The sequence below is a fragment of the Antedon mediterranea genome, chromosome 1, assembly GCF_964355755.1.
Source record: "Antedon mediterranea chromosome 1, ecAntMedi1.1, whole genome shotgun sequence".
NCBI classification, from domain to species: domain Eukaryota; kingdom Metazoa; phylum Echinodermata; class Crinoidea; order Comatulida; family Antedonidae; genus Antedon; species Antedon mediterranea.
In genome coordinates this window covers 36,760,464-36,773,021 of record NC_092670.1, presented here as the reverse complement: position 1 = coordinate 36,773,021, position 12,558 = coordinate 36,760,464, and the positions used below count along the sequence as shown (strand labels likewise).

The 12,558-nt window shown below is 34.8% G+C and overlaps 1 protein-coding gene across 2 annotated transcripts; it reads left to right on the top strand.

Moving 5' to 3' along the window:
• The first annotated feature begins 867 nt into the window (after nt 1-867).
• LOC140051742 (uncharacterized) lies at nt 868-12,352 on the top strand. Of its 2 annotated transcripts, none has more exons than XM_072097148.1 (17): nt 868-986; nt 1,249-1,363; nt 1,917-2,127; nt 3,350-3,379; nt 3,733-3,849; nt 4,039-4,244; nt 4,907-5,042; nt 5,515-5,883; nt 6,149-6,247; nt 6,721-7,056; nt 7,467-7,820; nt 8,107-8,481; nt 8,715-8,822; nt 9,301-9,490; nt 10,287-10,582; nt 10,761-10,912; nt 11,511-12,352. In XM_072097148.1, exons 2-17 carry the CDS (start codon nt 1,307-1,309, stop codon nt 11,676-11,678), a joined length of 3,204 nt encoding a protein of 1,067 aa, XP_071953249.1. In that variant the 5' UTR covers nt 868-986; nt 1,249-1,306; the 3' UTR covers nt 11,679-12,352. The 2 variants fall into 2 exon arrangements, with proteins under 2 accessions (XP_071953249.1, XP_071953174.1); XM_072097073.1 differs by having other exon boundaries at nt 879-986; nt 1,276-1,363.
• The last annotated feature ends 206 nt before the right edge of the window (nt 12,353-12,558 follow it).

The window sequence follows — 12,558 nt, the reverse complement described above, 5'->3', positions numbered from 1 at the left end:
TACAGTCTCAGCGTGAACCCTGCCATAACAGTGTGCTGTTGCTTCTATTTGTTTAAAGACTTTGAAATCATCAAACCTTCCTAAGCGCTAGGCCTATATTTTATTTAGTTTCTAACCATTTGTTTAAAACGAAGTGTGCTAAACAACATGTCCGTTAACTTTTTGTCTAATTATAGCTAGTGCCATTAACAAATAAATAATAAATAAATATAATAATGATAACTCTTCTCTAAAGAATAACAAAAACATTTTTGAGATATTTATTTCGAAGGCTCCAACCTGGTATCAAATACACATGTTTAGTCGCTACAGCTCACTATGTCGGTCGGTTAGTCGGTCGGTTGGTCGGTCAGGTGGTCGGTAAACACTAACTTGAGCACGCAACTATACAGCCATGTATACGGCCTTTTTAGAACTAGTATCTGTATGTAGATCATATATTTGTTTCAAGAGATAACATTAGAATATTAGAAATAATATTAAACATTTTCAAGAAAATTACAAACATTTTGTTTTTAAATTTGAGAAATTAAATCTGTAAATTTAGCTTAAAATAGAAATGTTATGAAAGACCCCATGCCGGTAGTGTAAATTACAGGGATTTTTAACATGGAACGTGTATCACTGGTTATGAGTTTTACATTTATTTTGCATTTTAAACAGCATGTCTATTTAAAAAACAGACTTTATTCCCTTGGTTGTGATTCAACATCAAATTAGATCAAAAGGTTAGATGAAACATGCAATAACATGTCTTGAACTTATCGACTTACCGTCACGGCAGGCCGACATACAGAAATAAGTATTGGCAAAGGTCAAAGATCAAGACATAAAAAGACCAGAAATAGTTTATTTTCTACTAAACGAAACAAACTCATAATTGATTTAGCACATCAATAGGCCTAATATTATTTTAACAGTTTCATTCATTTACTACTGCGTTTTGAAATTAGTCAACGCAAGCTTTAATCAACTAAATAGTGCCGGTAAGTAGTTTTTAACGGTTTCTTTTACTAATATAAAGAGTAAATTTCGGCTTATAGTGTATTAGATTAGATTACATACAAAAATACACTCTAGGCCGCCCAGTGATAAATTGGAAATTAATAAATTTAATTAATTTAAAAAACGCAAAGATGAAGAATTTGTGATATTAAAATATATTATTAATTCGTTATTGAAACCACACAGTAACTTCGACGCTATAGTATACAATAATTGTCATATTATAATATTATACAATACTAGATACATTCGTAGAATCGTACTTCACAGGTTTATTTTGGAAACGTACCGTAAGCTAAAGATGGCGAAGCCAATACAACTAAATGGATTAGACAACATGGGCAACACAGTTAATAAGGTAAACCTCTTTTTAGAATTATTTAAAACAGTAATTCAGGAAATTGATATACAGGAGAAAATACAAATATTGATATAAAACTAAAAAATGGATGATTATGAGTAAGGAGGAGATTGTATGTGTTTAAAGATTGACATTCAACTCATAAACATTCATTATATGTTTTAAAGCACACCTACTGAAAATAATTTCAATGACATTGGCCTAGGCCTACAAATGTTGTGTGTGGACGGCAGGCTTCTTACTGGAAAAAATCGCGAAAGAAATTGATCTATATTGATAACGCCTTTCGAGTTTATATTCAACATGAGAATAAATTCGGCCTGTGGTATATTTATTTTTACAAAAAGATGAACGTTCCTTAAGGCGGTTCATCATCAACATTAAAAATACCAATGTTCCGCGCACGTAATGCGTAATAACCAATCAGGATCCACTCAGGTGTGTTATAACATACACATAATGGATGCTGAGTAGAATAAATGAATATTTCATGAGTTGACGATAGTACGTGCTGACTGTATGTGTTGATTATTTTCAATTATACCTTTAGAATGATGGTACGTCTTCTGAAAAGTCGTCAGTGATTGATGACGTTTCTGGCAGGATCTCAGGAAGTAGAGATGTTTTACAAACTACATTATCTACTTTATCTAATAACCATAGCGTAAGGCAGCGAAGTCGATTCACTTATTTAGTGATGATAATAACAATAGCATCGTGTGTAGCTTTTATTCTATCTGCTGCAATCATCCTGTATGTAGGTGAGTATACATGTAATTATAATATTCAGTAGGCGAATAATTATATCTAAATCGTGGTTCCCACTAGAAGAACGTAACGCAGCGACGTATCGACGCAAAGTGCTGTATTGCGTAATCACAAGTGGGAACCGACGACGCAATAGTGATGCAAACATCGCAGGTTTGATTTCACGCAGGCGGGGGCAAACGCAATGAGTGGAAGGGCATTTGCTTACGTTGCGTAGATTGCGTTACGTTGCGTAAGTTTGGTTCTTAAGCTTGGTTCTCACTAGAACGTAACGCAAGGACGTAAACGCAACGCAAGCGTTTTAACCAATGACAAGCGAAGTTATAGACAGTTAGCAAACACGAATAATCGCTTGTGATTGGTCAATTCACTTGCGTTGCGTTACGTCCTTGTGTTGCGTTGCTAGTGGGATCCACGCTTCATTAGCAACCCAACGTAACGCAATCTACGCAACGTAACAGAATGCCCTTCCAACCATTGTGTTTGCCCCCGCCTGCATGAAATCAAACCTGCGATTTTTGCAGCACTGTTTGCGTCGTCGGTTCCCACTTGTGATTACGAAATACAGCACGTGACTTGGCGTTGCGTTCTAGTGGGAACCACGCTTAATATAACAATTAGATTCACGAATTGAGTTTACAGCAATGAGTTTAGCTTCGAGGAAAGGTGAGGCGCGTTCTCTGTGAACACACCCTCTCAACGAAGCAAACTGTTGAATGGATGCATCGTGATGTGTAACCATACGGTGAAGTAATTTACTCGAGATTCAGTATAATATATAATAATGTTTAATAGATTAAGATCCACTAAACAAATTTAAAGCCACATGAAGAAATCGTATTTCCACAAAAACAGCATAGGAATTTAAATGTGGCATTACGTCACAACCAGCTGTGAAGTTGTTAAGATTGTCGTACAGCAGTCTCTGTGTCAGAGTCTAACTAATGTAACACCAATTAAAAATAATTGAGTAGCATATGCCGCATTAAATGCAAGAGGCATAATCGTTAATATTTTCTGCCAAATTTGTGTAGTACACTATTAAGCCTAAGTTGTGTATACTAAAATAATTTACGGAATGCATGCGTAGGCCACGTTACGGTATTCAAGGTCAAAGTTTAATTATGTTTTCTTAACGATCTTTTTTAAAAATTCAAATAGTATGTTACAGTTTTTTTAGATTTGTTACCGTGTTTCTTGTTTGTTAATTTTCAGTGTTAAATACGGATAGCACGAAACGTGAAGGTAAGAGTAATTTTCTCGCTTGCGAAATCTTTATGTCTTGACGTCTCAGTCAGAAATGAATAATACACGGTGCATTGTAACAATTTAAGCTTGATTCTGACTACTAGGACACCAACGGCGTAAGTGCTACGTAATTCTGACCAAGCTACACAAGCAATTGGTATATAACGATGAGAACAGAAGGAGTCAAATTAGAGAGGCCTCCCTTGCAGTGGCTGGAAATGGCTAGCAATGGTGGTGAAGATGATCAGTAGGCGATATACAACTTCGTTATGACTTCCACCCTGTTTCACTCTCACACAACCATAATGATTGTTCTGTATAATTTTCAAAATCATTTTTCTGTTGTATAGACACTGAGATACCAACCGGTTTAAGGTGTACAAATAATTCGCTATTACGAGTGAGAGCAAGAGAAAAGCTGCTTACATCTTTCGAAAACGATATGATAGGCAGCCACATACAACATGGTAAGGCAGTTTTATTTATTCATCTGAAGTAAAAATAGAAGTAACATTAGGATATAAAACTGTACCGTACAAAAGTAAATAATACTATTCCACCGAAATTAGCCTAGCTTCTTCCTCCACAGTTCCGGTACCAGAATATCCGCCTGAATATCTGTCTGGTTTTAATTTTCAACTTGTTTCCCTCTCCAGCATGTTGTGTTGATGTACCAACGTACGGTAAATGTGAAAATATCTTGCCTTACATAAAAACTTTCTTTCCAAACCAATATTTTCCTTCGATGAAGCTTGCAGAACATTACATGGAAAAAATTCCCAGTTCGTTAGATTGTGATAAAAATGCGCTGTATGTCATATGCTCTACGCTTTTCCCACAATGCATCACTGACGATAATCAGGTAAGTAAAGCTCTGTCTACACTATCAAAATAGTTTAACAAAAACAGAGTGACGTGTCGAAATATAGTTGTTATATGGTTTAAATATGGTAGTGATATGACATCATCATGATTATGGGCACATCACATTTATTGTCACATAAAGTTTGATAGTGCAGACAGAGCCGAAGGACATTTATAAGATGACATGAATTTCCACAGCTATTGATCCACAAAATTAGCAACATAAAATCAATATGACAACACAAAAGGACACACACAATTAAAACAAGGAATTTTAGAAAATATACTCATATATACATTCACATTTGTTCCGTTTCACTGAACGGAAGGCGGCGCCGGGAGGAGTTGGATAACCGAGTGGTTAGGACAGTTGACTGTCGTACAGATAGACCGGGGTTCAATGCCCGACAACTCCCAGTCCACTCAGCTGTAAAATGAGTACCTGGTTGAAAATACTAGGGAGAAAAAAGGCGGCGTGGAAAGGAACTGGCCACCCTACCACATAATGCCGAGGCTTAGTACAATGAGCTCCTAACAGCTCATTCCCCTACGTTCAGAGAACACGGGACTCACCTTTACCTTATCGTCTTCCGTTTTGTTATTGTGAACGTAGCTTAATGTTGGCACCACATTATTAGAAATAACTATTTTACTATACAGGTACAGCCTTGTAAAAGTGTTTGTGAGGGCGTTGAGAATAACTGCCAGGATACTCTTGGAAGCATAATAACTGACATTGCATCGAAGATTTGTGAACACTTTCCAATAGGAACGGCGACTGAAGTAGTTTGCAAAAGTATGTAGCCTACATGCAAAAAGTACGGTAATTCAATGAAATTGGTACATGCGAATCGAACAAAACTCGGTAAAAAGATTGGACAACGGTGTAATTCATAAGAGGACGAGTTTTTTATTTTCCTTTTTATCAATTTGATCACAATGCTTACAGATTAATTTTGCTCCTCAAACTTTACAATTTTGTTTTGATTAAATACCATTTAATGTCAATAGTATTATTCACTTTGGCCAAAAATTGGATAAGAAAAATTATCTGATAAAAGAGTAATTTAAATATTTTTAAGTCTTTAAAAATACCTTTAATTTCTTTGATTATTTAATTTAAAACCATTTAATTTCTCTTTTTATAAGCGAAATCATTATTTTGGGGATTTTCGGGTTTATTTTTCAGTTTATATATCTTAGAATGTTTTCACATCAATGAAGATTCAATACCTCCACTATTGCTGGCTACTTGTTATTATTCACAGGTTGTTCACATATCGTAGAATTGAGCACCGGTAATGTTATCCAAATAAAGCCTTCCAATAGTCTGATGCATCAACAGACACCATGCGTCTGGTTATTGACATCTCCGCCGGGGACACGAATCAAAATAAACTTCACCACCGTCAACATAGATGCAGAATATAACCAGACTCTCATGGTGAGTTTTACTCAGAACCCGTATTCCCAACCACATTCTCAGCTACAATTCTACTTCAAGGGCGTTCCTTCAAACATCCTGACAGACCAAACGATTGTTACGTTAAAAAATATGGCAACTGTGGTCTTTGACAGAGGAAGTGGTGGAATTAGCAGTGGATTCGTGGCAGAAGTATCAGCAATCAAGAAAGAAGGTGAGTTTATAGTTAAGGAACCGTTTAGAATATATAACGTTTGATATAATCTATTACATTTTTCTCTGTTCTTTTCCTTGCTATTCTTTTATAATGTTTCACTTTTCTATCTTTTTTATTTCTGTCCTTGTTTTCTTGTTTCTCATTTTTTTTGTGTCTGTAGTCCTTATTTTATCTTCTTCTCCGCCCCTCCCACCCCCAAACAAGTATCGTTTGCAAAAAAACTATAAAAATAACTAATGAGTGAGTTTGCTTCATTGTTTAGATGCTCTATCTTGTCGATATCACTTCAAAGGTATACGCGAAGAAGATATATGCGATGGTAAGGAGGACTGTTTATGGAAAAAAGATGAAACTATGTGCCGTAAGTAGGCCTATGCCATCCTCGATAATCATGTAAAATTGCTAAAGCTTGGTGGTTCCCATTAGACACGCAACACAAGAACGTACACTCAACGCAAGAGAGTTGACCAATCACAAGCGACCGTTCGAATAATCGATCGCTTATGATTGGTCAAATCACTTTCATTGCGCTTACGTCCTTGCGAACACCAACGACGTACCGTACACTTGGCAACCTTGTGCTTTTCATTAATTTGATTAATATTTAGCAAGTAATTTAAACTTTACAATATTGTAAGTTGATGAGATTGATTCTACCCAATTCACTCCTTTACTTCTTAAAAATATGTATTCTGTATGATCTTCCAATGGCGCCAATGAACGATTTATTTTGACACTCAAATACAAATTATACCCGACAAAATTCTGCTAAAACGAGTTATGAGTTGGTTAATTTGTTGGGTAGCAAGTTCCTAACATAATATTGTTTTTCAGGAACCAACTGCGGCTACAGTGTGACGTTAGTTCATGAAAACAAAGTAGAGATTGTGTATTCTCTCCCTGTTGAAATCCTGTCGGATGACTGCATATACACGTTCACAGGGCCGTCGCGAACACGATTAAGGCTACAATTCATAAGTTTATCCGGTGTAATTGAAGGATGCAACTTTAAAATGGGTGCTGGCACAAATCCGTTGAACAGCTCCAGTGAATTACCAAACGTTCCTCAGATTTTAACTGAAATCGACTTCCCCGATAACACGGCTTGGATATGGTTTGTACAAAACTTACAGAATTCAAGCTTTGCAGTTCAAATGAGTTGTTTTTCAGGTAATAGTTGATTGCACTACTTCGCTCTTTAGATACGTTCACATGATGACATACTTTTTCACAGTGAAGGCATACTTTTTCACAGTGAAGGCATGATTACGTTCGTTTGAAGTGACCATACCTTAAGCTCTGTCTACACTATCTAACTGGTTTGACAAAGCTTAAAATAGCCTACTGCCGTATTAATATAATACCATATTGTTGCCATTATCATGTATAAGTATTATACTTAGAAAACTGATAACGAAATCACGTACCAGTAAAACAAATTATTATTAGTATATGTAAATCAAATAACTGTTTTACATAGAGCATCATGCAAAACAGTACCCGGGAAATATCTACTCCAAAAAAAAAGGCCTGCGTTATTGAAATAGGAATTCTAACAGTAGGCCATTTTTTCTTCACAGATAAAAAGGTAGTTGAGCTTAAACAAAATGAGTCATTCGTAATACAAACTGCAGACAATAAAAACTCAATTACTTCATGGCTTGAACATGGTAGTTTAGTTTTTACATCTCCGCATGGATACTATATCAATCTAACGTCACTGAAAAATACCATGTCTCTCAAATTGAACAACTTAGCGGTTGGTCTAGGATCAGATCCATCGAAGTATCATGTATTGTTGTTTGATGATCATCAGGACGATATTCCTAATACGGCAACTTTTTACACTGATAAGGTCTGGTTGAAATTAAATGGAATGGGTGATTATAATATATCAGGCCTTACTGTTTCTACAGTGGAAAAAAAAGATGATGGTAAGTTGTGGACTGATAGAAATGAAACGTTTAGGACATAAATTCGTTTTGTTACAATGTAATGTAAATAATATTTTGAAATCACCAGATAAGGGAAATAATAGATAAGTGTTCGTATAATTAATGTTTGTAAGATATGACAAATTGTGGTAAGAAGTCTGTTGCGTGGCATCAACCGTTTCATTCCACTCTTCTTCATCAAGAAAATACGGGTTGACGTACGTTATGATTTCGTTAAAAACTGTGATTGTTCTGTCTCTAAAAAACAATGTTTAATTTCTTGCAGATGCTAGAATCGTTACACTCGTTGAAGACGTTGCAACAATATCATTCAACTCTTCTGAAAACAGAAATTACGACGGTAGCTCAGAAGATGTCATCACCACCTTATGGATAGCCGCGTCTACAACACATTCGGCGGTGGCGGTACAATTTCTTTCTTTCTGGTCTGAACAAAATAAATTAAATTTTCTGTCTATTGGCCATGGTGTTGATGCCACGGATTCATCTAGTATAGTGTATAGAGGTCTTGCTGCAGATTTTAAAAGAACTCTTCCTAATGACGTCATTGTACCTGAGTTGACTTTCTGGATCCGACATACCTCATACAGCAAAGGATCGACTCAGTTTACGCTAATGCTTAAAGGTATCAGAAATACAGGTAAATTATTCTTGTTGTTTATATAACATTCAGTAGGCCCAAGCATCCGATTTAATTTACTATAGAAGAAAATGCTAGACTAGAAAATTAATCCAAAAGAAGGCCTCCGGTTTCCGGTTTGATTGCTGATAAGTATACTTACCAAATTGGTAAAATCACGTACTGTTGTGCATTGCGTTTTAGTTGGAACCAAACTTGAAGATAAAATAAATTTTAATGTTTTATACTTTTAGCTAATTTGAGATGTCAAAGTTCACCACATGTTACTGAAGAGGACATATGTGATGATGAGTTTGACTGTTCTGACCTCAGTGACGAGATGGGTTGCTATGATTCAAAAGGTAATTCAAAAGCATTTGAGACTTAAATGTAGTATTGTAATTCTATTTCCATACAGTAGGTATCTTCTGTAGGTAGGTAGGCATCCAAGCAATATACTGTTATCTTCTTTCAAGTTCAAATAAGTAGCCTACAATAACTATGAACGCCAGGCTATACCTACCTATAATGTTCTCAATATGTACTTTGTATCAAGTAAAAATTACGTCAGTGGGGCAAACCTCTGACCAATGTCTTAACTTTCTGACGCAAAGCTACTCCATGGTAGATATAAACTTACAACCGTGATATTATAACAACACAAAGACAAATGGCTCCCATTGCCTGTTTGAACATTTAGTAATAATGGTATATAATAATAATACTGTAGACCTAAAACCTATAAATTCCTAAAGTGAATTTGTTTTGTATGAATACTATTCCAATAATGGCTACTCTTCAAAGATTGTTTTCAGCAACCTTGATCTTTTCTTTTTAAAGCTATTCCATGTGGCAGACCTCTTCACCCAGAAAAGCCGCAACGTGCCAAACGTGTAATCGGTGGTTCTGAGCCTCTTCCTGGTAGCTGGCCCTGGCAAGGTCTGATTATGAAAAATGGTGAAGGAGATTGCGGTTGCACCCTAATTAACGACCAGTGGGCAATATCAGCTTCACATTGCATTTCGTATCTGTAAGTTAGGTCTATAAGACTTAACGGCCCATTTACACTAAGACGATAACGATCGACGATAAATATATAAGCATGCATTTTGTTTACATTTCAGAAACTAGAAATGTTCTGTTCTAGAACTATAGGATAATCATTTATGCTGTCTTTGATAAAAATAATATTTTAAAAATTCCAATCAAATGACGTCATGATAAATAAAAACATCTTTGTATTTTCACGATATTATTACTCTTGCTAATCATAACGTCATTTGATTGGACGTGTGAAAATGTCGTTTGCATCAAAGAAAGCATAGATGGTTATTCTATAGTTCTAGAATGAAAGTTTTTATATTTCTTTTGTTTTATGTATGAAAAATGCACATTTGTCTATTTGTCGTCGATTGTTATTGTCCTAGCCTTTAGCTCCTATTTTTATAAAACATTCGCAAGTACAGCAACATCAACTTATGTACAATTACCAGATTTACATGGACCTATAGTAATAGAAATACCTTGTCTATGTGTTATACTGTATTTCGGATTCATACATACATTTTGAAGCCAAGTTAGCTAGGTTAAATTTAGAAGAATAGTATAGCCTACTTTAGTCGTGATCTAATCAATTCCCCCGATTTACTGGAAGAATCGTAGAGTATATTGTAAATTTCCCGAATACTGATCTGGAGACTATACGTTCAAAGGCAACTCAGAAAAATCTTTCCGTGCATATTAATTTAGGCCTACTCCGCACATTACTGACAATTAAATAACACTTTTTGTCTGCTATTCTAATTCCTGGTGCTCTGTTTCTTTAGACAAATCGACCATCCGTCTCCGCACACCTTCAACGGTGTTCAGGATTTGAGTATTATGTTTGGAAGCAACACCAATCAAAAGTTTTCTGCAAATCACGTCGTCGTACCAGTGTCATTGATTTTTCTTCACCCAGAGTCTACAGACGTGAGCAATGTAGACGACCATGATTTCATGCTGATGAAACTAGCTAGGCCAATACCATTTACGAAATACATTCGTCCAGCATGTATTTCAAACAGTTATAATCAGTTTTCTAGCAACGATTTATGCTATGTTACCGGATATGGTGCACAAAGTAGGTATAATATTTTACACAATATAAAGAGTCCGTCAAATCAACTATACTTAGAAAATCATAACGTTTTACATATTATACATTGCTTTTTTAAATGTTACTAAACTAGGAAAAATAAGTTAAGCAAAGTTGTAAGTGTATACCTATTCATGTTTGTTTTTTTTACATTTACACCAAGACATCGTGAATCGTACAACCGATGTAATGCACGAGGCTCCTGTAACGGTCTATAGCAACACAAAATGTCGGGAATTTCAAAGAACACATGCTATAATTACAGATAATCAAATATGTGCTGGAGAACTAGAGGGTGGAGTGGACACTTGTCAGGTAAGTTTTATTTTGTCTTCATCATCAATTTCTCTATATTCATTTCATAAACAAACACAACACATAACTAAAAAGGAGTAAAACACATTTTAAAAAGATGAATGGAACCTCCCGGAAAGCCCAAGGGGCTTGTGATAGGAGCCCACTAACAACTAGTTAAATTAACCGTAAAAAACGTTCTGGGCTTTGTGAATTTTCATACGATATCGAATTTAGCGGCAATAAACGTCATGGAGTCTCAAGTCTGCTGACGGCAACATGTGTATACGTACTATATAGCACCTCAATCCACAAATTAGTGAATAACTGTCAATAGTGACCCTTTTTCTTCTACCCTATTACCTATTACCCTATTACGACTGGCAAATGTGAGCACTTGTTCAGTGACATTTGACGTTCGCTCTCTAACATGAGTATGACTTTCAACCCTGTTAATGGTGATGATGAAATAAAATAAAAAAATAATAAAACAAATAAAATAAAACAAATATTATTATCTGAGTGCCATGAATCATATTTAAAAATGTACAATATTTCCATTCCTATATATATGTTATAATGTAGTCAATACTAATTTTATTTTTTTTTTCCTTTAAAGGGAGATAGTGGTGGGCCACTTGTTTGTCTCGGCTCAGACGATAAGTGGTATTTAGTCGGAGCTACAAGCTTTGGCTACGGATGTGCCATCAGGTTTCGACCTGGAATTTACACTAGAGTTTTTCCATACAAGAAGTTTGTTAATAACATTGTGGAAGGTGGAAGATGAGCCTATTTAAGTGCCTTATTTGTGAACACATTCTTTAATGCTCGATCCATCTGAAATATGACGCAAACGCGTATGGATTGTAAATTCATATTTAGATATATTTTTTAATTTTCAAATTGTACATACCTTATTAACACTGTGTCATTATTATTATTATTATTATTAAGGAACAATATTTTTTAAAGCAGAATAAGCATTTATTATTAAATAATCTGCGTTGGTCCTAAAAAATAATAAAGTATACTATAAATTATACAATTCCTGTAATAAATTGTTATTTTTTTATTTTATTGATTTATTTATTTGGCAGCCAGTGCATGTGAAATATGACGCAAACGCGTATGGATTGTAAATTCATATTTAGATATATTTTTTAATTTTCAAATTGTACATACCTTATTAACACTGTGTCATTATTATTATTATTAAGGAACAATATTTTTTAAAGCAGAATAAGCATTTATTATTAAATAATCTGCGTTGGTCCTAAAAAATAATAAAGTATACTATAAATTATACAATTCCTGTAATAAATTGTTATTTTTTTATTTTATTGATTTATTTATTTGGCAGCCAGTGCGTGTGACGTCATTCAATTGCTTTTTATAGTAATAGAAATATTTATATAGTATATGAAATGAAAAAAAAACAAACATATTATTGTTTTATATTATGGTCAAAATAAATTTAAAATGATAACTAATTAAAATATTAAATGTGTTGAATGAATAAATATTTTTTGGTAGCAAAAAAAAATCAATTTTGTCCTCATGGGCGGTAACGGAGAGAGAGAGGCTCGTTAAACTCGCCACATACCAACGGGTACCAATGTGAAGTATCAGTTATCAGGGAGCACGACACGAATAAATTGTGTATGACA